The sequence below is a fragment of the Octodon degus genome, unplaced genomic scaffold (genome assembly GCF_000260255.1).
Source record: "Octodon degus isolate 3935 unplaced genomic scaffold, OctDeg1.0 scaffold00032, whole genome shotgun sequence".
In the NCBI taxonomy this organism is placed as follows: Eukaryota; Metazoa; Chordata; class Mammalia; order Rodentia; family Octodontidae; genus Octodon; species Octodon degus.
This window is the reverse complement of record NW_004524608.1, coordinates 11,852,525-11,879,734: the sequence shown is the minus strand read 5'-3', so window position 1 is coordinate 11,879,734 and position 27,210 is coordinate 11,852,525. Positions and strand designations below refer to the sequence as shown.

Below are 27,210 nucleotides of genomic sequence, written 5' to 3'. Positions count from 1 at the left end.
CCTGCCATACATTCAACACCATTGGTGTGGTATATTAAAAATTTTTTAATTGTAATAGAATGCACATAACAAACTTTACTATTTTACCCATTCATAAGTATAGGTGTGTAGTATTGCAGTCAATGTGCAATCAAAGAGAGATTCTTTTTCTTTTCTTTTAGGGAAAGCGTTTGGGTTAAAAGAAAATACTGTATATTATGTTTCACATAAAATTTATATGAACTTCATGTAATTACCTCATGGTAATTACTATTAACTATTGAGAAAATTTAAGTAAATATTTAATAATTACCTCATGGGAAAATATCCTAGACAGTTACCTGATATTTCTTTTACCATCAGAGATAAACTCTATGTAGTAATTATCAGTGTATGGAAGGAAAAATAAATGGTTTGAGTATGAATAATTTGCAGCAGCTTTTACTTATAACCAAACTTTTCTCTTCCAAAAAAAAAATTGTCTACTGAAAATAGGTTACCAGTAAAAACAAGTCTGATTTTAAGTTATTGTACTAAGGAATTAATAGAAATTGAGTGAACTAGGAAAACTAATAGGAGTTACATTTTACTAGTTACTTGGAAAGTTAGAAGTATAAGTTGTTGAATGAATTATAGAGAATTGCTCTGTTGGGCAGCAGAATACACTATGTATAATTGTGTTGTGAAATATCACTGGCTATAAGGAAAGAAATCAAGGACTGGTCTGTTTGAAATTAAAAGTGTATTTTAAGTTGCTTAAAGAAGATGTATTGGAACAAGTCAGCACATCAACTCTTAGGAATATTTAAATGGCATTACTACTCATAACCACTTATTATGTGGCATTTACTGTAATCATAATTTGTTGCCTTTGTCTTGATCCTAGTGTTTCTCAGCTTTTAAAAGTATTATTTATTTCTAATAAAATTTCACGAATCATTGATTGTAATATGTGTATTCTTCCCACATGTGGGAATATGTGTATTCTACGCCTCCTCTATACTTTCCACAGAGTATAGACTTTTCTCCCTCCAGTACTGGGGATTGAACTCAGGGCCTTCATACTGAGCTATATCCCCAGTCTCATCGATCAGTCTGTCAATCCATCAGTCAATCTATCTAGAAACAAGGCTTTTACTTGGAGTTTCCTCATCCATCAATATTATGCAGTACACTGATTTATAAAAACATTAATATTAGCCGTTTTAAATTGTATAACCACCCTGTATCGCCTCCTCTGTTAACATGGCCCTTACTTAGAGGCAAGATTACCCCTTGTTACGATTTGTATCTTTCTGTCCCTTTGAACCTTCTTGTGTTTCAAAAGCAGGGTGTTTGAAAGGTGATTGAATCGTGAGGGCACTATACCTGACTGTGCTGTTAGGAGGTAGAGTCTGGCCAGGAGAGGCAGGTTACTGGGGGCAAGACCTAAAAGAGCATTATCTCTCTTTCTGGTTTCTGGCTTCACTGTCTGCTTCCTGGCTGCCATGATGTGATCAGCTTTGCCTTCACTGTACCCCTCTGCTATGTCATCTTGCATTGGAGCCAACCTCTAATGGATAGAAAATGTGAGCCAAAAGAAACTTCAGGTTGTGGCTTTCAGGCATTGTGTCCCTACAGCAAGAAAGTGACATATGTAATGCCTTAAGTGTCATTGATGTGTCTGAGTATAGCTAATTGAGCAGTAGCACGTTAGTGTTTACCACAGAGAGTTAGAACATCACATGCCCCACAGCATTTGACAGTCTGAAAGAAATACAGTCATTCATGCACTGAATGATGAAGTAGTAAGTGGTAGACCTATGTGCTGCAGTGACTATACGTAAAGCTTAGTTGTAGAGTAGGCTACACCATATAGGTTTATATGAGTTTACCTGTAATGTTCACTGTGACAAAATCTCCTAATGACACATTTCTCAACACATCATGATTAAGTGATAAGGCCGATACTATGAGTAAAACAGAAGTGAGGGGAAGCTGAGACTCAGATGAAATATTAGTGAAATATTTTATCTCTTGGGAAATAGAAAGTTTCACCAAGTTCTGCCATGCACTAAAGTAAGTGGAATACTTTGGGTTTAATCAGAATTGTCTTACATGAAGGTAGAAAATGATCCAAACAAAGTATTATTCTCTTCCATTTCCTTTCTTCAGGTAAAGAAAACATGTGTTTTGAGTATCTAGAGGTCTGTCTCAGCCATCCAGTACAGATGAGGTCTTATTTGTGTATGTAATGATATGAACTGATTTCCTGCTTTTTGTAAGTGAGAATGTGAATATGTAGTTAATATATGGAAAATATAAAATGTTTCTAATTTATTTGCATCTTCCTTTGCTAAAGTGACAACTTTTTTGCACTATAATGTGAGTTCTTATTATTCTTGTCCCCCTAAGGTTAGGAAAGGCCTAAGGCTTTCTTTTCTAGGGCAGAGTGGACAGGTAGTAATTATTCAAGGTGATTTTCCTTCCCTGTCCTGAAACTACTTTACATTTTAATTAGCTTCTCACCACAAGTGTGAACCCCAACAAAACATTTACCCAGATGTACAATAAGAACAGTATAGGGGAAACCCAGCAGAGGGTCCTTTCTCATCTCCCAAATGACCCATACTTAATCTCTTACCACACAAAAAAGTACATCTTAAAAAATTATCTGTCATCCTGGGGTAGAAATGACAAAATGTTATTTTTCTGCCTGTGAGTCTCTTCAAACTTAGAATCCTAATACATACAACTGATTATAGCTCACTGTTAAGAGTGAACTGGACTATTGGAGGTAAAACATTGTTTGCCTTCTGTTTCCCCAGTTTTCAGGGGAGCTCTTAGAATACTACCACTTACTCTTGATTTTTTTTTTTAGGAGCAGAATATATTTATTGGGGGAAAGAAAGCTCTTGTCCTAGAGAGGGACAGGAGGGGGACCCTGAGTGGGTGGTCCCCCAGAAGCTGTCTCTTCCAGGGACTTTTATAGAGTGAAACCATGCGGTGAAGCGGGTCTAAGGTGATGGAGAACATGGGAACTCGCTTAGGTGGGCATGAGCTTGGACAGAACTATGGTCAGCCAACAAGATTGCAAGCACTATTGCTCAAGTAAAATTGATTAAATCGGAATCAAATGGGAAAGCAAATCACATAGCAAGTGGACATGAATATGGGACAGGGTCTCTTCCTGTTGGGGGTTGGGTTAGTGACTCATTGAGGCGCTTTCAAGGTGATTGATACCCATTTAGGATATAAATCCCTGATGCCCATCCTTACGGAAGTATGTAGCTGTATTTGTTTCCTCTTTTGTCTTGAGGTCTGGCTCATAGGGAGTATCTGTCCCTTCCAAGTTGCAAAATCACCTTGTCTTCTATATTGTTTCCTTGAGGGCCCTGTCTGACTGCTATAATATTTAGATTAAACCAAAGTCCCATTTAGTGTTTTTGATATGGCCCCCATTGTAAGCAAGGGTCACTGCCAAGGGATTTCTTCTTTTAACACTGTGGCTGAGTTTTCTGTCACAAATACAAGGCCTGGCTCTACCAGTAGGCCAAAAGGTATTGGACACTGTGTAGTCAGGGAACTTTTTTACATTGACAGGATTTTATCTGTCTTTGGGAACCTGTTTTAACTAGTGAAATACATGCACAACAGTATATGTTATATTTGTAAGAAAAAAATCAGTCTTAGCATCATTTTGATTAGTAAGCAACCTGAACGTATTTTGCAGTATCTCAGTTACAGCTAACGCAAGATGTTTTGTAACGTCTGTTTCTATTGAGGTACAATGACTGGAAGGAAGGTCAGGGTTGGAGAAAGACAAAGAGACTTGTGTCAATGTCCAGCAGAAGGCTGGGTTTTCCTTTATAGTCATAATTACTCAGGGCTCCTATGTGGAAATGACAAATAGAGAGGGCCAGAGGGAGGAGTCAGGCCCAGGGCCTTTTAGTCCTACTGGACCACCTAGGAAGCTGATTCTGAGCTCTGGGGTCTTGACCTCAGAGTGTAGTCTCACTTTTAGTGGCTGCCTTGGCAGTCAGGTTATGGCTTGTGAGCCTCTTGGGAAAGTCCCTCTTAGGCTGGTCTGGCTTTTGACAGCAGTAGCAGATGAACCTCATTTTCTTTGAGCTCTTCTTGGAGCCCAGAGAATCAGACTTAGGGTCTGTTTTGAGGCTACAAAAAAGGCCGCCAGTTTGCTTTCTCTCCCTGGTTCCCTCCCAGTCCTGATTATAGGACACTAAGGAAGCAGTTTTTACTAAAATATCAAGTTGTCTAAACCAAAATCTATCTTTTGTAGCTCTTTTCTAATATCTGTTGTAGCTGACTGAATAATGAACCTATCTGTAAGAGTAATCTGTCCCTCTGCTGAATTAGCATCTCAGGAAGTATGTTTTACCAGTGTCTCTATAAAACAGTCTTAAGAAAGCAGAGGGGTATTTCTCTTTTTCCTGGTAAATAGCAAAATTTAAGAACTGAAGGCTTGGTTTTAGTTCTTAGACATACAAGAATATACACTTGAAAGAAAATGTATTATTCCAGTCGCCTGCCTGGCTGTTAGGCCAGCAGGATTCTGACTCCTTGGGCTCCAGTGGGAACAGGTAGTTTCACTGGCTGGCTGTCTTTTGGTTGTTTAAAATTAACAACATGGTATTTATCACCAAATGCAATGGCAGCTTGTAGTGCTGCCTGCCTTTCATTAGAAATCAAAGCTTGGTTTAAGAGTAACATTACATTTTTCCAATCCAGTTTATAAGCCTGAGTAAATCCTCTAAAGATATCAATGCATTTGTCAAGGTCATCTAAATATTTTCCAAGTTCTGATGTATTTCTTTTAGGTCACAGAGAAAAAGGCACATGAACTCTGGAAGTTCTAAATTGTCTTTTTCTTTAAAGGGTATTGTCCTTGAGGAGCTTGCATAAACTTAGCTAAGGATGGGTTTGGCCTTGTAGAGGCCTGGATTGCTCATGTCTACATTTCAAAACTAGGTAATAGTGACTTTCTTAATGCAAACAAAATCTAAGCATAAGACATTTTTACCATTTTTCTTCTCTTTACAACATCTTTCTATTTGTAAAATAGCATCATAATTGATACTGTCCTGGCCCAGGGAGATAGCTCAGTAGAATAAGTACTTGCCTGGCAAGCGCAGGGTCCTGAGTTCAATCCCTGGTACCACACACAAAAATAATAATAATAATAATAATAATAATAATAATAATAATAATTGATACTTTTCCCTGCATTCCATTTTGGCTTTATGAGGTATGTAGGCCACACACATGTGCAGAAAAATAAATGGTTCTTTATCAGTGTGTAGGGATCAAACATCTTCCATTGTCTAATGAAGCAATCTAAAGGAGTAAGAGACTTCAACTATGAGATAACCTAGAGTTCAGCAGAAATTACCTTTTTGGGCGTCCCCACCTTCTTTCTAATTGATTCCTCCCAGGCATCCCTTGAGTAACCCTCTCCAGAGCAGGAGGATGCTCCTGTTGGAGAGAAGGGAGATAAGATCACACCAGCCTATTTACCCTCAAACTATTGCATGATTCCTATCTCCTAAAGCATCTCACAAACCCGTTACTTACGCTTATTGAATATTTGTAAATGTAAGTTACAATTGATCCGGTGATAGGAATGTCTACAGAAGGAAGCTGTAGCTATTCTACTGAGCTATCTCCTGGGCCCCAAGACAAATTTAAAGCTCACAGGTGAAATTTATATTTATCATCTAGTTTTGGACTTATGTGCAAACATGAGAAGTATAGAATTCTTTATCCTATTTTTAAAATATAATCTAATTTTTTAATGTTTTTTATCATATTATGTAGGGACTTAAAGTTCAACATATCAATACTTGATGAAAAATTCCTGTTCCTTATTATGCCTAAGATGTTTGAAATGCAGTGAAATAGTGAGGTTAAGCTTGATAGCCTAAATCGTTTGATGATAACAATAAGCTTGTCTTCTGGATGGTTAACAGCCTAAGTTTGCAGACCAAAATTAGAGAAAAAGGAGGGCTACAAGGAAAGCCAACATTTTGGCCCTAGCCTTCTAAGGTCAATTAAGACTCAGGACATATGAGAACTTGTACTGTAACATCATGTACCTCGATAGTGTCCCAAATTTTCTGATCAAGAAGATTATGGGGCCAAAGAGGAAAGTGATCAATGACGTAGAGTGTGCCTAAGGAGAGTCACATGGGGAGAAGACACTCTCTCAGGCTTTCACAGAGAGCACATTGCCAAGCAATGGCCGTGACTCATCCACATGGCTGCCGCTGACGAGGTTCTACAATCTGAGGTACAGGATCTCAGGATAAATCCTGAGGGCATTTCACTGACCTTCTCAGACCAAAAAGCTACAACTCTTGTTGCACAGGTCCTACTTTACCTTGGTCTTAACCATCCAGTAGAAAAGTATGAAGACGAAATATAGGAAGTAAAGCCATGTTGTTATGTTGAGCTGTGGGGGACTCAGGTCAATAATTTCTGACATTGCCAGTTAAACAGAAGACCCAATGCTATTATGGTCTACTGGACTCTTTTAGAATATTTTGCTGAGTTTACACCTATAATATTCAATAACGGAACTTAGAAAAAATGGGGTATACCGATGAATGTCCATTTTGTATCTGTGTATTCAAAGTGGTTGGGATAGATATATAGTTGCATTCTCTTAATGAATAGAATGATTGTTCAAATGGTGTTTGTAAATAGGATCTCAAGTCCGCATCTTGTACAGCAATTAACCACTAAGAAGAATATATGCAGTGTATTATTTGTTGAAACTGTACTTCCGATTTGATTTGAAACTGTCTCATTGCTATCTGTTTATCAATAAAATTTTGAAAAGAAAAAAAATAAAAAATAAAAAATAAAAATATCATCTAGTAATAACATTTACATGTTGGTAAAAACACTTTAAGACTGACAAAAATCTCTTAACTCTTAAATGTGTAAGACACAGATGTAAATCATTCCCCTCATAGGCGCTGTAGAATGTAAACTGTTACAAACTGCTGCAGCCTAATTTCTGAATTAAGTGGTTCTACTGAAAAACTTAGGGAGAACTTTTAGTTTACTAGCAGAAAGAGAGAAAAAAGTACAAAAGTGGAGATCTTTCAGTGGTCAAGAGCCAGTTTCTACCAAGCACCTTTAGGAATCCACCAGAGTGGATGTGCTAGTCATGACACAGGTGTTCTCAGTTTCTATTGGCCCACACAACGAGAGATCAGTCTCCAGAAAGAGAATCCAAGGGGCCAGAGAGATGGCTCAGTAGAATAGGTGCTTGCCTGGCAAGCACAAAGGCCTGAGTTCAATCCCTGGTGCTACCAAAAAAAAAAAAAAAAAAAAAAAAAGAGAGAGAGAGAGAATCCAGCTGTCTCTGTGGTCAACATTCCATCAGCCATTGACTTCAGTGGGGATTGACCAAAGAACAGCTGGGGAAATCTGTCCTCTGCTTCAAAGAGCGGCATCTGCTTTAGGAGTATTTACTAGCTAGCAGCATAGCTACTGTTGCCCAGGTTAGAAGTCAGTTCTCTCTACTGTGTCTTAGGGTTAGCCTCCTGAAGGAGACCTGCCCAGAACACTAAGCTGGGACATGGCTTTTACATGCGTCCTCCTGGATGGACATAGTTTCTCTTTGTCTCATCTGACCCAGAGATGGGGTATGTGTCCTTTTTCTAAAATTATTTCACTGTCTTTAGCGTTAACAAATGCTCAGTTTCTAAGGGCTTCACTTAATTGGAACAGTCTAGAGTTTTCCTAATTTTACATGCCTCTAAAAAGGAAGGTAGAAAGAGGTAGGAAAATTAGGAGTAAGGTCAAAAAAAGGAAACTGAATCACAGCAGGCCTAACACTTCCTCTAGCATGTAGAGGGGGATCAGAGCCGGTCTGTCCCAGTGAAACCTGTCCTCCAAGTCTTTAAGAATGGTTGCCGACCTAATGTCATTTAGTTGGCAGGAGTCCTGTGTTTCATATATAGGCATGTATATTTTCTAAGTCTGAGCTAGATTTAAAAGTCCCATTTTACAGAAATTTACATGAAGTCCACTGGGAGGCTTTCTAATGTTACTCTCTCTAACACTGTTGTCTAAAGTCAAGCAAGGAATACCAGTACATTTAGCAGCTAGTTCAAATGCAACATATACAGGTAACAAAAGTCATAAAATGTAGAAATAATCACCTTACAACATTTCCATGTTTCAACTTAGATTTACCAACAACATTTTGACCAACATATTTACAAAACCATATGAGACAAAGCATAAGCAATTTTAACAGAACTGTATGAGGCAGAATATGAACAATTATGAGCAATGGGCAAAGATAAATCAAAATTTGAAGCATTAAAAATTTGTTACGTAAGCAGGTACCAGTCCAGAATCTATGAAAGAAAAGCAAACTCATACCTCCATCCAGTGATCTCGGTGGGAACCTTCAAATGATATAGGGGAAAAATGATCTCAGTGGATGACCTCCAAATGATCTAGGAGGAAAAAATGAAGCTCCAGACCTGAAAGGTGCCTGGAGCGAGTTTATGTTCTCTAAAACCAAAGAATGAATTTTAGAAACAAACAGAGGTTAAGAGCAGAGTATATTTATTCAGGGAAAGAAAGCTCCTATCCTAGAGAGGGACAGGAGGGGGATCCTGAGGGGGTGGTCACCTTTACCCTTGATTTTTACTTTCTTTATCCAGAACTGCTTAACTATTACTGCTGGCTTTAAGACAACAAATTTAATTAAGACAGTATCTATAAAAGAAGGGGGAACATTCATTTTTAGAATGGTAGGAAAATAGGGAGAATTAAAATACCAGTTCAGAAAATTCAGCATCCAGATAGTAGGATTCCAGAAAAGAATACCAGTCCTCCCTCAAAAAAAGAGAAGACCTCCACAATATTTCAGTAACAACACTTGAAGGCTAAATTTTCAGATTGAAAAGGTACACCAAGCACCCATTGTAATGTATAGAAATTTTAGAAGATTGAAGACAAAAGAAATCCTATTAGTTTCTGGGAAAGGGAAGATGTGTTAATACAGTTATCAGGAAATAAAATGGGAAAAAAGAAATAAAATGGGTTTAGACTTTGCCAAAAACAAATGGCATCTACAAGACAGTATAGTAAAAATTTCAAAATTTTGAGGAAAAATTACTTCCAACCTAGAACTCAATCTGCCCAAACTGTCATGGGATAGGGATATAGCTCAGCAGTTTAAGCACCTGCCTGGCAGGGGCAAGGTCCTGAGTTCAGTTCCTGGTACTGCAAACTGTCAGGTTGATCACAAAGGTTTTTTTCAATTACACAACATTATAAAAATTTTATATCATAGGCACTCTTTCTCAGTAAGTTGTTGAAAATTTGGTCCATCAAATGGAAATGTAAAAGAAAAAAGAATTGAGATCTGAAAAATAAGGAATTTAGTTAGAGAAAGAGATAATTAAAGAGAATTCTCAAATTCAAGGTGAAAGACAATCCCAAAATGAAAGTTTTCTATTTAAGCAGCCAGTTTGCATTAGTCTGAAAGCCCAAGAAAAGATTCCTAGCTGGGTGGGTGGTACCCACTTTTAATCCCAGCACTGGGGTGGCTGCAGCAGGATTGCAAATTTCAGACAAATCTGGATAATTAAGCACTCAGCAAGACCCTGTCTTAAAATAGAAAAAGGGCTAGGGATTTAGCTTAGTATGAATGCCCTAGGTTCAGTCCTCAGGAATTGGGGACTGAAAAAAAGAGGGAGGGAGGAAAAAGGAGAAATTTCTCTAAGAAGATGAAATTGATAGAAGACCTGAAGTATGTGAATATATTGAGGAAATATTTTACTGGTAATAGAAAGTGCACAAACAGCAATTTTTTCAAGGTAAAAGTTTTTCAGGAGAGAATTGCCAACCAAAGAATTTTATATGGCTCAGCATTGAACAGCAGATAAGTAAGAAGAAAGTATAGTAAAAGCCAAATGCTAATCTAACTGAAAATAGGATATAAGCATATTGGAAAAATGGGAGGAGTTGGAAGGAGGAGCTATTTAAAGACAACTGAATTCTTACTTTGCATAGCAGAAAGACAAAACTGAAAAATCAATAGGAGCAATATTACATATTGCTTAGAGATAAATACAAAAAAGAATCAACCATAAGTTGTTGGCAGAAATGAGAAGGGGAAAGCACAGGATTATTTTCTTAAGCCTTCTTAGAGCTGTTGCACTCATTAAGATAAATGCATGTATAGCTTTGATAAAAATAAAATCAAAACTTAATTAGCAGAAGAGCTAAAGATTGTATTTTCACATCAGACCTGGATTTATCTGGTTCATTTTCTAATTCTGTGATTTTAGGCAACTTGTTTACCTTTTTGAAGTTCAATTTCATCTACAAAAGGAAGACAGTGTCTATTCTATTGAGAAATTTAAAATGAGGTGGTTTATGTAAAGCACCTGGCAAACAGGTGTCAGTTTCTACCTCTGTCCATCATTTCCCATGGAGAAATAGTGAACCAACCTTGTCCCTGAAGCTGGGACACTTACCATGTAAACAGAAGACAGTTGACTACCTGGTCCCTGACTGTGTTTCTCTTTGGATTGAAGGAATTTTCAGTGGGACCTGTGACCTCTTAATTATCTGTAGATGGTTTGAGAATTTAAATAGAATTGGGAGGATTAAATATTGATGGAAGATCAAAAGGGTCTTGTTGGTGGAAAGACATAGTCACCCTCAAATTTCTACACAAAAATGTCAATAATGAAGACATTTGTCGTATACACTGATGATTTAAGGGAATTTCATGGGACCAAGATCAGTAAAGTGCCGTTGTTCTGGGACATTTGCCAAAGTATTAAAATACATTCTCTCTTTGTGTCTGTCTGTCTCTCATTTTTTTTTTAAGAGAAAGTCTTCTACCTTAGCAACTGCTATTTTTGTTTTTGTATTCTATCCTTCTGGAACAATTCAAAAGGCAATTCACTGTAGGAAGCACTTTATGAAAATATATTTTCCTGCTTTGGTATATAATTGTATAGTGTTTTACAGTGCTTTTCCAACTACGACTTGATCCCTTATAAAAAAAATTTTAAACCTCTCATGTCTCCCTACATAAAATTATAATGCCAAAAGTCTTGGTCAAGGTTTGCTATTTTTTTAAAGCCACCCTGGGTGATTCTAATGTACTAACTGAATGGGAACCAGTATTCTGTAGTATAATACTATTTTAATTATGCTAAACTGGGACATGAACTGAATTCCATGGAAAGAATAAATAACTGTTCATTTCCATCCAGTGTATGTCAACACTAGACTTGTAGTCCACAATATACCTCTTGATTTTATTTTATATTTGGTCAACTAAGCTTTTATTTAAATACTCTATAAATTGTCAGAAAAAAATATTTTAAACATGAAATATAATTACCTCAAAATTGTTTGGAATCTTTATATTATAGCACCTTTCAGTTTTTTTCCAAAGACAAAAGAAAGTGAAATAACACATCAAAAATTTTAGTCACCATAGCAGGTATTTCAATTTACTAAATTTGAATCTTCACATTTCAGAAAAACTGACATGGCTCCTTAAAAGGGTAGAATGTTGGGTTAATTTTGAAACAGGTGAAAATTTGAAAGGTTGTCAGCTACCCAGGGATTTTTGGGGGAGGGAGAGTTCTCTCTCCAGGAATATTCAACAGTTGGGAATATGCTGCTCAGTATAAAAATATTGAATCTAGTTTTAAACTTACATTATATATTTAAAGTCACACCCTAAACATCTTGGGAATGGCTGGAAATAGAGATGTGGAAATCTCCAAGACCTTATTTATTTTCTCATTGGAGTTCTCACAATTATTTCTAATAAGACAAGTTGTGACTTGTGAACATTTGCACAACAGCCTCTGGGTGTCCTTAGGGAAATTAAAAGCAGGGATATGAAATGCTGTGCCAGTCAGTGGTTAAGAGCACAGAGTATGGCTTTATAATTATGAGGCTTTTCTCTGTTCTGTTTATCAGTGGTAATATTCTTGAGGCTAGCTGAGTGCTCAGCAGTTTTAAACTGATTTAAAGAGAAAATCAGCTTTTCATAAAAAGATCATCTATTTACTAAAATTTCACTTTCTCTTTATAGATGAGCCTTCATTTCATTTTCTTATTCTCTCTTTTCATATTCTGAACTTTCATTTCATAATGATACAATAAATGATTCAAGGACATTGGAGGAACAACTAGTCTAACAGTTGCGGAGAGTAAGATTTTAACTTCTGTTTCCACTTTGCCCTTTATGAATCTCATGTAGTATGTAACATCCTTCTCATTAATCTTACATTTTGGGGAATTTTTTTTAAGGTTATTTAAAAAAGAAAAAAAGGGGGAAAAAGGTTTCTGATTAAAACCAGAAGATAGGACTTTTGGAAACTAATTACTAATACTACTTTATTGTTTTAAATTTGGTAGAATCAAAGAAGAAAGAGACTTAAGACTTATTTTTTTCCTATCATTCAACAGTATGAAAGGTTAACAGGCCAGAACATTAGATTACATTCCTAGTTAGTTAATAATGTCATTTACATAAGATGACACTTACACTAAGATGATGCATTTTATACATTTTCTAGTTTTTCTTCTGACATCTTTAGATAATAGCTGGGCCTCTTTTTTTTTTTTTTTAAGAAAAAAAGTGTACAAGTTGTAACACAAGGTACTGCGCATCTCCATTATTTCCTTCAAAAAATAGGTTTTTCTGTATTTTCTTGGTAAAAATATTTTGACCTGCTGACCATCTAGGAAAGTACTAATATTAGAGGAATTCAAAGCAGACTTCAAGAACACAATGAAGAGGACATATTTAGACTTCTTAAATTCTTATAGATTATCACTCGGTTGGTTCTTTTTTTTTCCTCATTATGTCTCTTCTGACACTTTTGTCCAGAATTGTATTCATTATCTACTAACCTACTCCCCTATCAAATCTTTTATTTTCCTGTGTCTATTACCACTTTTTGCCTAATGTTTTGAAAAGTGACTGGCAGGCCATCTGCAACAAAGTCACCTTGGACACTTTGTTCATTAAAATGCAGATTCTAAGGCACCTTTCTAGGCTAATTGATTCATAATCACAGGTACCTGAATATGCCTTTTTGTCTGTTCCTAGGATCCATTTGACAACAAGATCCTGTTGATTCTGCCTTTGAAATGTCTTGAATCTTTCCTTTCCCCTGATTTATTTCAAGCCCTCACCTTTATACAGTGGTAGTTTCCTGTGAGATAGCCCCACACTGTCTCCCTCACTAGTTCTGTTCCATGCTGGCATCCAATCTTCTTATTTGCTTTTTATTTTTTAAAGTATAATTTCCTTTTTTTTTTTTTCAGAAGATAGTTATTCACATGTGTTTGCCTTACTAAATTATGAACTGTAATTGGAGAAGATGGTGGCTGTCTTTGCCAGGTAGAAAAGCAGCACCTAGTATGTGTTCAACTCTGAGCTACTGTTGTGTATTTGCCAGTCAGGACATAGCTCTTATTTTAGAAATTCACAAAACAGAGGCTCACTAAGACAGTTTTTGTTTTAAATTCAAGGTATAGGTTGTCCAAAGCTGATCTGTCAAATCCATAGTGTAAAAGACCTATGTTTCTTCATTCTTATTTCCACCATCCCTAAAGTGTTGGTGTCACCATGGTGGTATAAGTAGTTTACTACTGCAGGGAATGGGAACTTGTCCTCGAAGTAACGTCGCTTTGCCAATAACCAAAAAACATGATCACACTAGCTGAAAAATCTGGTATACTTTTTAAGAAAAGAGAATATGACTATTAAGAAACAAAATGTACCATGTACATCTGATTCATGTAATCTTCACAATAACTGCAAGCTATAAATGAATGGTATGAAAACTAATGCTCAAAGAAGCTAACTAGGCTGGGGAGATAGCTCAGCAGTCTAAGCACTTGCCTGACAAGCACAAGGACCTGGTTTTGATCCCCAGTACCACATACTGTGCCAGCCCTGGAACCCCAGGCACACAGTGTTGACACTGAAACTGGGTGTGGCAGCACACACCTGTAACCCAGTGCTGGGGAAGCTGAGACCCTGTACCAAATAAATACATAAATAAAAGACTTTTAAAAATAATAAAGAAGCTATGTAAAGGGCTGGAAAAGTACAGACCTGGCATCTTAATTTAAAACATTTACTTCCTTCACTCTGCCTACTAACGTTTATAAAGAAATATATGGGTGTGCCTAGGAGACCTCAAAGTTAGGACTTTTCTTTGCACACTTCAGGCTGTCCGTGGTGTCTGCAGCTGTCATCATGCCACAGAATGAATATACTGAATTATACTGTAAACACTATGGGTACTGCTTGGATTACCATGAGAAAAAGAGAAAGAAGGAAAGTCAAGAGGCTCATGAACATTCAAAGAAGGCCAAAAAAAAAAAAAAAGGCGAGAAGGCTACGCTCTACCACAAACAGCACCATGGGGAGAAAATACAAATGAAGAAGATTATTAAGATGCATGAAAAGAGAAATACCAAACAAAAGAATGATGAAAAAACTCCACAAGGAGCAGTACCTGCCTACCTGCAGGACAGAGAAGGACAGTCTCATGCAAAAGTACTTTCCAACTTGATTAAACAAAAATGAAAAGGCAGAAAAATGGGAAGTCCCTTTGCCCAAAGTTCATGCCCAAGGAGAAACGGAAGTATTAAAAGTTACTCGAACTGGAAAGAGAAAAAAGAAGGCATGGAAGAAGATGGTTACTAAAGTCTGCTTCCTTGGAGATGGCTTTACAAGAAAACCACCTAATATGAAAGATTCATTAGGCCAATGGACTTACGTTTTAAGAAGGCCCGTGAAACACATCCTGAACTGAAAGCCACCTTTTGTCTGCCAATACTTCGTGTGAAAAAGAATCTTTCATTGCCACTCTGTACAACTTTGAGTGTGATTACCAAGGGAACAGCGATTGAGGTGAACATGAGTGAGTTCGGCCTTATGACACAAGGAGGCAAGGTTATTTGGGGTAAATATGCCAACAATCCTGAAAATGATGGATGCATCAGTGCAGTTTTACTAGTTTGACAAATGTTCCATACTATAACTTCTTAAACTTACTGAAAACTACAGACCAATCAGGAAAACTATAACTTGGATACTGCTGAACATCTCTCATGGCTACATTCATCAAGAAATCTATTTATTAAATTGTAAAAACATTAACATGGAAAAAAATAAAAAACATATAAAGGTTATTAAGTGAATTCAGTAATTTTCACAGTACTATAGTTATATATATTTATAACATTGTACTGTCTCTTTACTTCAGGAGTGTTCCATATAAATTTATTCCTTGCTTTTTCCATTACAAAATGAAATTCCATATCAAATAGTTTGCAACAGAGACCTACTTTGTAATAAACTAAACAAAATAACTACTTTTAATTCCATGTCACTTAAGAAGAATAAATTATTGTATTTGTTGAACAAACACACCCATGCTTTGTATAATTATAAAGTTGCAGATTATATTATTCTAAGAACAAACGGGAATATTTAGGTTGTAGAACTTGTTCTTTATTTTTACCCATAACTGGTTTTTTGTTGTGTTTGTTTTGTGGTTCTGTGTGATCCTGGGCCCTCATACATACTAGAAAACCATTCTGAGAGAATTATATCCCCAGCCCTTAATATTTTTTTAACCACCCCTACTTATTTTTAAGAATCACAGAAAACATACTGACAAATCAATCATTTCTGTGATAACCATCATTGTTTTACCTGATAATAGTCTGTTTTGCATGATTATCCTAGTTAGAAAACTCATACTGAACAATGCAAGAAATGGCATATGCTCTTGGCTTGCTTTAGTGAAAAATTGGCATTATTTAACACTGAAAACATTTATATAGCACAGAGAGAGTACTGTTTGATAAAGATTGACTGCACTTAGATATGAAATACAAAGAATGCAGGAGGGCATTCCTACTCATACTTCAAAGCACCATTCAAATACTACCTACCTTTCAACCCTGTCTAGACTTTCATAAATCCATGTGATCACCTACCTCTCCAAACTCTATTGGCTTTTGGATCTCTTAGGCTATTTATATATGCTTTAAGTTATAGCTAATAGTGGCTTCATAAGGGTAAACTTTTTCATAAACTTTTTGTTCTTGCTGCATCAGTAGTAGTACCCAGCATACCTTTGCTTATACTGGCACTCAATAAATGTTTTATGTAATAAATATATCCACCATCCTTTGGAACTGGTTTAATGAACAGCCCTTGAATTAAGAATTTTGAAGGTTTAGCACAGTTCATAGCATAGCTGTGTAGCTGTAGGTAAATCATTTAAGCCGTCTGAATCTTATTGGCAAATGGGACTATTAATAGTAGGAAGTGAAGAATTGGTGAATATATTTTGTTAAAAAACATAACTATAAAGTAGTATTATTTCTTACTCCCATGATACAACTCCACATGATGCTTTTCCCAGAATAAGTGAGCAAAAAATTTTTTTCTAATTGAATAATAATGGGATATATTTTCTTGTGCTATAGCAAACTGTGTTTTCTTAATCATGAACAAACTTTGACCCCAGCAGTTGACAAATCTTTATTGAGACCAGGAAGCTAAACCAAAAGAAGGAAAAATTTCCAAGTGCAGACTGCCTCTTGTCTATCCCAGTGAAAGAGAGAGTGGCATGCTGCCCAGGGATTTTCTTGGTACTTTCCCCAGGCAAACACACAACACTTCTGTAGACTGAAGAAGTGGGATGGAAATCTGTTACTCTCCGCTTTGCTTTCTTATTGAAACCACCTGTACCCTAGGTAGGGGGGAAAAAGTAATTACTACTAGAGCAAAAAAGGTAGGTGGTTAAGGATATCCAGGCTGCCACAGGATTGCAGAAAGTGGGGTGGTGTGGGGAGGGAGTGGTCATTCAAGGTAGGACATTAGGATGTCCTAATATTTTCTTTATGTGGTGAGAGGAAACCAGCAAAGACATAAAGTAAAAGCTATCTAGAATGGTGTTCCTAAGGTAGAGGTTGCTCTAACTTTGGCCTCTCAGATTTGAGGACTGAGAATCACAGTGGAACTGGATTTGAATATTTACTCTAAATGCAATGCCTCCCCCAGAGCCTGGTGAATTTTATAGAAAACTTACCAAAATGTAATTGAAAAGTAACTGCTTTCATTGTGAAATTAATTTTACACTTAAAAATGCGTAAAAAATAGATGAACAAGTGGCTTTAAAGTTCAGGGTGTTAATATTTGTAATTGGTCCAATTTAATTAGCTGAATCTCAGAGACTTTCTTTTTTCTCTGGTATCACTGATCTAATTCCAGTTATCTTCTTGATTATGAAATTAGAATTAAAGATTATTTATTTATATGAACCAGTACTTCTCAGCATTCAATCTTATTTCAGAAGCTAGTATGTATATATGTGGAATTTACTCAGCAGCTCCTCTTAGTGACATTTGTATGATCTAATTCAAGGACCTGAAGTGAAGGCTCCTCATGATTTACTTGCATATGATGTAGCTATTTTTAATGCCACATTTACATTTTTAAAAACAAGAATGCTCCTTTTTGATGAAATAGACATTCATTTTTAACTCACAGACTCAAGAAATAAAGAATAAGAAATTTCCTTAGAAACTAAACCTATTCTTTTTATACTACAGAAAAAGAATTGCATACAAAAGATTTAGTCATTTTTAACAAAGGGTCAGTCAGTAATAGAACAAACCATAAAACTCCATGGAGTCTCAGCTCAAACCTCTGATTTGTCCCAGATTTCAAAACAAAGATGAGCTTTACGTTGCCAACTTGCCAGCATGTGTACTTTTAAAGGTCACAGGTTAGCCACTTCAGATATCTAATTTCTGCTTAGTATGTTTCATCTTTTCTTTCCCTCTTTATGTACTTATTTTTAATCTTTTAGATACTTTTATAAATACTTCATTGATGAGAAAGTGTCTGAAGTACTCAAAGCAACACTCAGAATTAATGCTAGTTACTCATATTTCTATAGTATCTATGGCTAGGCAAGTGTCAGCCCTGTCAATTATGCTAATAGAATTCTCTTTTTCATCTATCAGGCACAGTAGTGGAAACTAACTTCCAACCCGGAATGGCTAATTATGCTTCCTTTAGTTCTTTAGAAATTAAAGATACTGTGATCCTCATAATAAAATACTTGACTTTTTTTATTAAGACTGGTAAAAACCTAGTAAAAATGTATTTAGTGGATTGAAATGAAAGACTTTGGCTTTGGGATTAAAGTATTTCTTGTATCTCTGTATTTAAAAGATCATTGTAGGGGTTTGGGAAAGGCAGCTCAGTGGTAGAGCATGCACTTAGCATGTACAAGAATGCTCCTGGGATATATTTTATATATCCATGGATTCAATCCCAGCATCTCCCCCCAAAAAGTTGAGACTTATGGTTTCTTGTGTTTTAACAAGAGTGCCAAGGCCTTTCAGTGGGAGAATAACAACTCTTTCAACAAATGAGGCTGGACCACCTGGATAGCCTCATACGAAGGAATCAACCTGGACCTACCTCATAACATACAGGGGCCGGGGAGATGGCTCAGTAAAATAAGCACTTCCCTGGCAAGCGCAAGGGCCTGAGTTCAATTCTGCCAAAAAAAAAAAAAAAAAAAAGAGTTCGTGTCATACAAAAGTAACTCAGTGTAGATCAAAGATCAAATGTACTGCTTAGGCAGAACGCAGCAGCCAGGGTTTGATCCTTGGTGTGCTGTGCTGGCCCCACCCCTGAGGCAGACTGAGACAGTGATTGAGACTGGACATGGTGGTGGGCGCCTATAATCCGAGCATTTGGGAGGCTGAAAACAGGAGAATCACTACAAGTCTGATCTATGTAGTGAGACCCTGTAGACCCTGTACTAAATACATAAAAAAAAAAAAAAAAATCAAATGTAAACAGTAAAATTATAAAGCTCTTGAAAATAGATGAAAATCTTTATGACCTTGAATTGCTTAGCTGCAGCACCAAAAGTAAGTTTAAGAAACAAAGGAAAAATATAAGTTAAGTAGACTTCATCAAAAGGAAAGTTGCTAGGTGTCAAAGGATACTATCACCTAAGTAGTAAGAACTTATTGACTGTAACAATCTTCCCATAAGCACATGAAACTTTGAAAGATTCCTTTATCCTTTCCACAAGAGAAATGAAACATAAGAAGCAATCCTTGGTGCAAAGCTCCAATTCCTACCTCATGTATGTGAGATGAGCAGGATCACCATAGATCACCATAGTCTTTAGCCATATACAAACAATAGTTTTGTGTGTTAGCTGCTTCATTATCTGCTATCAGCCTGCAGAAGAGCAAGGCTTACAGAAAGATGTTCCTTCCAGAGGAAATAGTACTAAAATCATCCTGTGTCAAGACAGAAAACTATTCCAATAAATACACTTTGGATATTTTTTAAAGAGAAAATGGAAATAAAAAACATTTACAAAAACATTTACACAAAAAAACTGCAAATCATATATGTGATAAGGACTTTAGTTTCTAGAAAATTCTTACAACTTAACAATAAAAGGACAGCCCAGTTTAAAAACTGGGCTAAAGATTTGAATAGATACTTTCCTAAAGGCTTATAAATGGCCAGTGAACTAGATGTTTAATGACAGGATCCTTTACAGCATGAGTCATTAGGGAAATGCAAGTTACAACCACAGTTTGGTACCCCTTTATGCCCTCAAGGTAGCTATGATTTTAAAAGTGGACTCTAAGAAGAGTTAGAGAGGATATGGCAAATTGAAATCATTGTCCATTGCTAGTGGAGATGTGAAATGGTACAGCTACTATGGAAACATGCTAGAAGTCCCTCAAAAAATCAGACATAAAATAACCTTATGATCCAGCAGTTCTACTTTTAGGCACATATCTGAAAGAACTGTGAGCATGTGTGTTCATTTAGAACCATGTACACAAATGTTCATTGTAGCTTTATTCATAATGGCCAAAAAGTAGAAGCAACCCATGTGTCCATCAGCTGAGAAATAGGTAAGCAAAATGTTGTATATCAATACAATGGAATATTATTCAGCCATATAGAGGAATCAATTACTGTTACAGCTACAACTTGGGTAAATCTGAAAAATATTATTTTGTGTAAAAGAAGCCATACTGGCTAAATATTGTATGATTCTATTTATAAGCTATGTCAAGAAAAAGCAGATCCACAGAGAAAGAAACAGATTACTACTGGTTGCTAGGAGATGGGAGAAGAGAAAAAGAATTGGTACTTTTAATGGGTTCAGAGTTTCTTTTTGATGTAAAGATTCTGAAACTAGCCAACAATAATAGTTGCAGAACAGTGAATATATTAAAAAGTACTAAAGTATACACTTTAAAATTAACTTTTTTATATGAATTATGTATCAATTAAAAATACTAAAAAGTTTTTGAAAGAAGTATTGTGTACCCAAAATTAAAATGAAAGATGTTATATGTTAAAGACAGATCTTGTTTGTTTGGTTGGTTGGTTTTGTTGTTGTTTGTTGCTAGGAATGGAACTCAGGGCCTTGTGCTTGCCAGATAGGCAGCTGTGCTGCTGAGCTACAACCCTGGCCCAAGACTGAGATTATGAACGATTTCCAAAAAGGTGGAATAATTTGGTAACTCTATAACCAATAAAAAAGTAAAGATAAAAGTCTGTGTTGTGGTTTTTGTGCTGGAGAAAAGTCAGAGTGATCGAGTAACTCTCTGCATACAGCCAAGGGATGTGATTGGTGGATATGTTGTTGTACACACTGAGATTTTAGAACCAAATTAACTCCCCTGAGCTAATCACCTGTATTTCAGAAACAGCAGGGAAGTTAGAAAACTAGTATGTAGTGAGGAAGGGTAAGACTAAAAGGATGTGATTTTTCTTTTGTAACGTCGTCTTAACAGCAGTTCTCCCTAGATTTTGTGCTAAAATAAGAGCATTTTCACACATTTTAATTGCTCTATGATAACAACAGTGTGAACTCCATCCCAAACATTTATTATCTGTTTAATTTTGCCCTAATTTCAGTGTAGCAAGAATTCACCTTATAAATGGCAATAACTGTCCATTTAGTAAAACAAAATCCTTTCCTACATTGCTAATTGTGTTACATGTTTGCATAATAAAGTATTAATAACAGAATGCCCTTTTATATTTCTCAATTTGTAGGTTACATAAATTTTATTCTCAAAATAGCATTTTTATGAGCTAGAATCCTCTTTTATAAATTGGAACATTAGTTAAGAATATTTAAAAATTGAGCCTTGACATGGTGGCGCACGCCTATACTCCCAGTGCTTGGGAGGCTGAAAACAGGAGAGTAACTATGAATCTGATCTACATAGTGAGACCCTGTAGATCCTGTCCTAAATACATAAAAAAAATTAAAAAGAATATTGAATAATAGATTTCATCATATTTTTATCAGGATTTTAGATAAAATGTGGCTTTATAAACTTTTATAGTACTTGGTGCTATAATGTTAATATAAAACCTTATAGAACTATCTCTAAGATACATTTTTAAATTAAATTTATGTAACTTAGTATCTACCAAATTGTTCTGATTGTCTTTCAGACCTGTCATTTACTACGTCCTTCATAGTAATGCTAAAGGACAAAGAGGAATGGATAAAAATATTGGTGAGCAACTCAATAAAGCATATGAAGCCTTTCGTCAGGCATGCATGGATAGAGATACTGCAGTGAAAGAATTACAGCAAAAGGTATGTGGTTCTTTTAAAAGTTGCTATCTAATGTAGTAAATAGGAGTTGAGAGAGCCTTTGCAACTTGAATCATGTTATAGTGTTTAAGGGCCAGGGAAATAGCTCAGTAAAATAAGCGCTTAAGGGCCTGAATACTCGGTTCTACAAAAAAAAAAAAAAAAAAAAAGATACAGTGTTAAAAACATGAGAATTGCAGTTACTGAAGCACACAGATATATTAATGGGTAAGATTTGAGGTTCTTATTTGGCCTTTTAAAAAAAAATAATGTGTAGGAAGAGTTGATTTTATGGAATCATTTTAGACTTTTGTATTTAAGAAAGATAAGAAAAAACAAAAAAAGAGAAGAATGATATTTTTATATACAACTTTAATATCAGTGTTTACTTTGTATATAGGAGGAAATAAATGTAAAAGCAATTAGTCTTATGACAGACTGAAAAAACCTCTGAGCTAATTTGTTTTTTGGTTCTTATTTTGTTATTTGGCAAGATTGAAGGTCTTAAAATATCTTAAAACTAAATTTGTTATTACCTTATAATATTGTCTCCCATTATTTGTGACAATTTCAGTGAGCTCTATATGACTTACTAAAAGTTTCAGCTTTTAAAAATGATCTTTGTTTCTTCTAATGGTGTTTGTAAGTAGGATATCATGTCTGCATCTTGTACAGCAATTAACCACTAGGAAGAATGTATGTATACAGTGTGTTAATTATTGAAACTGTCCTACCAGTTTGGTTTGAAACTGTCTCATTGCTATTTGTTTCTCAATAAATTTATGGAAAAAAAATTATCTTTGTATACATAACATTTCTGTTTAGTATTTTCAATGCCTGTAAAATGAAAGTAAGTTGAAAGACAACAATTACTGAATCTAGTAGTTCCTAAACACATGTCTTTTACTGGTCTCTGATAAGGCCTTTATTGATCTGCAGCAAAATGAGAAACATAAGGATAATGCATGAATTTCTCATGCTATCAACTTTATTCCATTTAAAATTCTGTCCTCTACTCAGATGTTATGCCCCATGTTTTCCTATTATTATAGATCAGAATTGATTACCATACACATTTGTAAAATGATGAAAAGGTTGTTTCTTTGTTTAATATCATTACTTGATAATGTTGCATAGGTCCCCTCCTACACATTCTATAATTCTCCTCCCACACATTCTGTAATTCTTGACAACTGACAGGACTCAGCATACAAACACACTCATAGCTAGGATTTATAACAGTGCCATGGTAAACATACATAAGCAGATCAGTCATGGGAAAAGACATCAGGAGACTGTAGAGGAATCTATTTTTAGTCTTCTGAAGCTGGACTTTTATTCCAGCTTCATAAATTCTGTCACATACACGGAGAACTGAAGAAACTCCATTTAAGAGTGAAAGTTTTGGGTTTTGTGTATTTTTTTTATTACATCAAAAGCTGGTTTCATAGGTATCCTGTGTCAACCAAAGTTTCAGGCTTAGAAGAAAAACAGATTCATCCTAATTCTCATTGTACAGTCTAAATAGGATGGCACAGTTATAACCTTATCACCTAGGAAATATTTTCAAAAGTCAAGTTCCTAAAATCTATCCAGGGACAAAGTTGACAAATAGGCCTTCCTGAAGATAGCCTGAGCCCGACAGGATTAAATTATTCTTGCACTGGCATTTGAAAATAGAGGATCTTTGTGATTCTCCTCTTGGTTTATAAAATACTTCATTATTTTGTTAATAACTGGGCTTGTGGGCTATGAGACTTCATTAGAGATGGGTAAGAGGAGGAAGAAGGCCAAGAAATGACAAAGCTTTTAAAATTACTAAATTTAGAATTTCAATTTCTTTTTATTTCCAGTTCAGATTTAAGGCTTAATCACTTTTGTTTTAAAAAGAAACTAAATAAAAATAACTCCTAGCTTTTATTCTATTTTGTACTTGGGTTCATTAAAACCTTGACAGTTTGTTATGGAAAGTTTAGGAAACAAAGTTAGAAAAGTAGATCGCTGAGATGTTCTCAGGTTAAAGCAGAAACAGGAATTCCTTTAAACTCCTGTTCTTTCTCTGGGATGACTGGTAATCAGTAATTCAACACATTATCTGCATGAGCCTTTGTTCATAATAGCATGTATCCCCCAAAGAAAAGAAAAAGAAAAATTTTCTGTATTTAGTTTTCTAAGTTGGTATCTGTCAAGAATGATGAAGATAAATGCCATCTATTCTTCTCTACTAAATGGCATATCTGAATAGATTTATCTTAAGAAACGTTTATCAAATTCCTAGTACATACTGGGCCTTTCTTTTTTGTGGAACCAGGGATTGAACTCAGACCCTTGCACTTGCCTGGGAATGTACTGGGCCTTTGATGAAGTTTTTAGAACAGTAAAAACATCACTTATCTCTTAACGCGGTGACCACAGAGTAAAATTCTCCACAGTATGTCATAGTCACTCAGTAGTGCTATATTTTTCTGAGGAGATAACAATATTAAAAAAAAAAAAAAAATCACTTACACCATTAAGGAACTTTTAAAAGAAATAAATTATTTTATTATATAATGAAAGATATAATGATCAGTAGTTAATATGGTAGTAAAGATTAGTGGGTCAGGTTATAAGCTCAATATGAGTTGGTATTTTGGTTGTGATTAGAGTTTAGTGAAATAGAGAAGGGTCCTACAAGGGAGCAGTATGTATTAAAAACTAAGATAAAACAGAGTGTATGGCACATTGAATGTACTATAAAGTGATGCTGTGGCTCCAAAAAGAATGACAGCAACAAGGCTGGGGAGATAGCTCAACAGTCTAAGCGCTTGTCTGCAAGTATAAGGACCTGGGTTCGATTCCTGGTACTCCATGCCATGCTGGCCCCAGAACTCTGGGCACGTCATGCCGGCCACCAAAACCAGGCATGGTAGCGCATGCCTATAATCCCAGCCCTGGGGAGGCTGAGACAGGAGCATCACTATGAGTCGAGCTGCGATTTTTTTTTTCTTTTTTGTATTTTAGTACAGGGTGTTACTACATAGATTGTACTCATAGTGATCCACCTGTGTTCAGCCTCCCAAGAGCTGGGATTACAGGCATGCACCACCACGTCCTGTCTCAATCACTAAATCAGCATGCTCGGGGGTGGGGCCAGTGGCTACTCCGTCTGCCGAAGCAGGCTGAGCTGTGAAATTTTTAATAGCATTTCCTAGTTATACTGTGTAAGTTAAAGTAATATGTGAAGGATAGATGGGATGATGTGGTAAAAGGCAAGGAAGAAGATGAATCACTTGGCCCCTAGAAACTTGAAACAAAGATGAAGCAGTTCAGAGGCACAGGAACAAGAACATTAAAGAATGCTAATATTTTAAAGAATATTCATCCAAGAGGGAATCATGAAGGAAACAAAAATACTCTAAAAAGTAAGAAACAAATTAGAGCATAATATGATAGAAGCCATTAGAGAAGAGATTAAAGAAGAATATGGTAGTTAGTAGTACCAGATATCCAAGAGATTTGGTAAGATGACAGCCGATAAATAAACATTACATTTGGCCATGTGGAGGTTATGATGAGAATAGTTAGAGCAGTGGGGAGGATATATTATAGTAGGCTGAAAAGAATAGGAGAATGCATAGGTAAAGACATTGTAAGGGGACCAGAGAGATAATTCAGTGGCATAAGAGCCTGCCTGGCAAGCACAAAGTCCTGAGTTCAATCCCTGGTACCAAAAAACAAAACAAGACATTGACTATGTATAAGACACAAAGTCAAAAAGTCCAAATGTAATGTTTACTTATCAGCTGTCATCTTACCAAATATCTTGGCTATCTGGTACTACTAACTACCATATTCTTCTTTAATCTCTTCTCTAATGGTTTCTATCATATTACGCTCTAATTTGTTTCTTACCATGTAGAGTATTTTTGTTTCCTTCATGATTCCCTCTTGTATGACTATTCTTTAAAATATTAGCGTATTTCACATACCTGAGTATGTGAAGAGATATAAGGTGATTACTAGAGAGATTTTTTTTTTTTTTTTTGCTATTTTATTTCTTTTAGAATGAGTAAAATGATTTTTAAGAATAACACAGGAGGGCCAGTAAGATAGCTCAGTGGACTAAAGCACCTGCTTAGGCAAGCACAGGGACCATGGTTCCATTCTGGCATCACATGCCTCAGCAGCCCCGCCTGCAGGGTGAGCTGAGCCAGCCACATAGCGCATATGCCTATAATCTCAGAGCTGGGAAGGCTGAAAACAGGAGGATCACTATGAGTCCAAACGGCATAGTCAGACCCTGTTACTACCAAATATATTTTTAAAAATAATAATAATAATAGGAAAGAGAGGGTAGAATGTCTCAAAATATAGGAATAAGGGGCCAAGTATCCTGATGCACTCCTATAAACCTAGCACTTGGGAGCCTGAGCAGGAGGATAGCCATTAGTTTAATGCCAGCCTGGGGTACAAAAGTGAGTTTAGCGTTAGCCTAAACTACACAGTGATAGAGCCAGGGAGATAGCTCAGTGGCATAAGGTCCCGAGTTCTATGCCCAGTACCGTACCACATAAATAAATAAATAACACAATGAGGCCCTGTCTCGAAAAGACGTAAAAAGAAATAATTGGGGCCAGGGAGATAGGTCAGCAATCTGAGGGCCTGCCTGGCAAGCACAGGTTCAATCCCCGGTACCATATGCTGCACATGGCCACTGAGACTGGGCATGGTGACATATACCTGTAATCCGAGCACTGGGGAATCTGAAACAAGAGAATCACTATGAGTCTGAGCTGCATGATGAGATGCTGTACCAAATACATAAATTTAAAAAAGAATAATAATTGATGCCCTTCTGCGGTTACTTCTATATGTAACAGCCAGATAATCCTTCTTTAAAGGATTGCTTAAGTGTTAGTTATATTATTCTCCTACTCAAAATTTTGCAATGGTTTCTACACAATAAATGTAGAGTCCCTGCAATGGCCTAGTTGGGAAAGACTGAATTTGTCCCTTGCCAGACACCTTTTCTCCTGTTGTCCATTTTTTCCATGAAGTATGAGTAATTAAGTATTATTTAAATATGGTAATTTCCATGAAATTATCTAATAAGTGATTTGTAAAATATTCTGAGGGAAGTAGTTAAAAATTGAAGTAGTTTCATATAAAAAAATGGGAAAAGAAAAATGTTACATTTAGCCTTTATCATATTTTTTGGTGTTTCAGTTTTTTGGTGATACCAATTCATGTATTTCTTGGTCATTATTTTTAACAGCTATCTTGGTATAGAGTTGGATAAAACCAAATCTAAGACTAGGACATTAGAGAGTTATGAGTAGAAAACAGAACTGAGCAGGGTGCCACACAGCTATAATCACTTCACTAGGGAGTCTGAGTCAGGAGAGTCACAGTAAGCTCAAGGTCAGCCTGGGCTATGTAGTGGATTGAAGCCCATTCTCAAGTGTGTACTTAGAGTGTGGCTCCAGCAATAAGATGAAAAGAAAAAGAAGTGTAAAATGATCTTTTTTTTTTTTTT

At 36.0% G+C, this 27,210-nt stretch overlaps 1 protein-coding gene across 1 annotated transcript in view; it reads left to right on the top strand.

Annotated features, from left to right (window-relative positions):
* The window catches only part of Tank (TRAF family member associated NFKB activator), an 85,077-nt gene that overhangs the window by 10,311 nt on the left and 47,556 nt on the right, over window positions 1–27,210 (top strand). Inside the window, exon 2 of the mRNA XM_023713792.1 lies at window positions 21,548–21,695. Within this exon, the coding sequence (XP_023569560.1) occupies window positions 21,597–21,695 (99 nt within the window). The 5' untranslated portion in view covers window positions 21,548–21,596. The remainder of the gene's footprint in view (window positions 1–21,547; window positions 21,696–27,210) is intronic.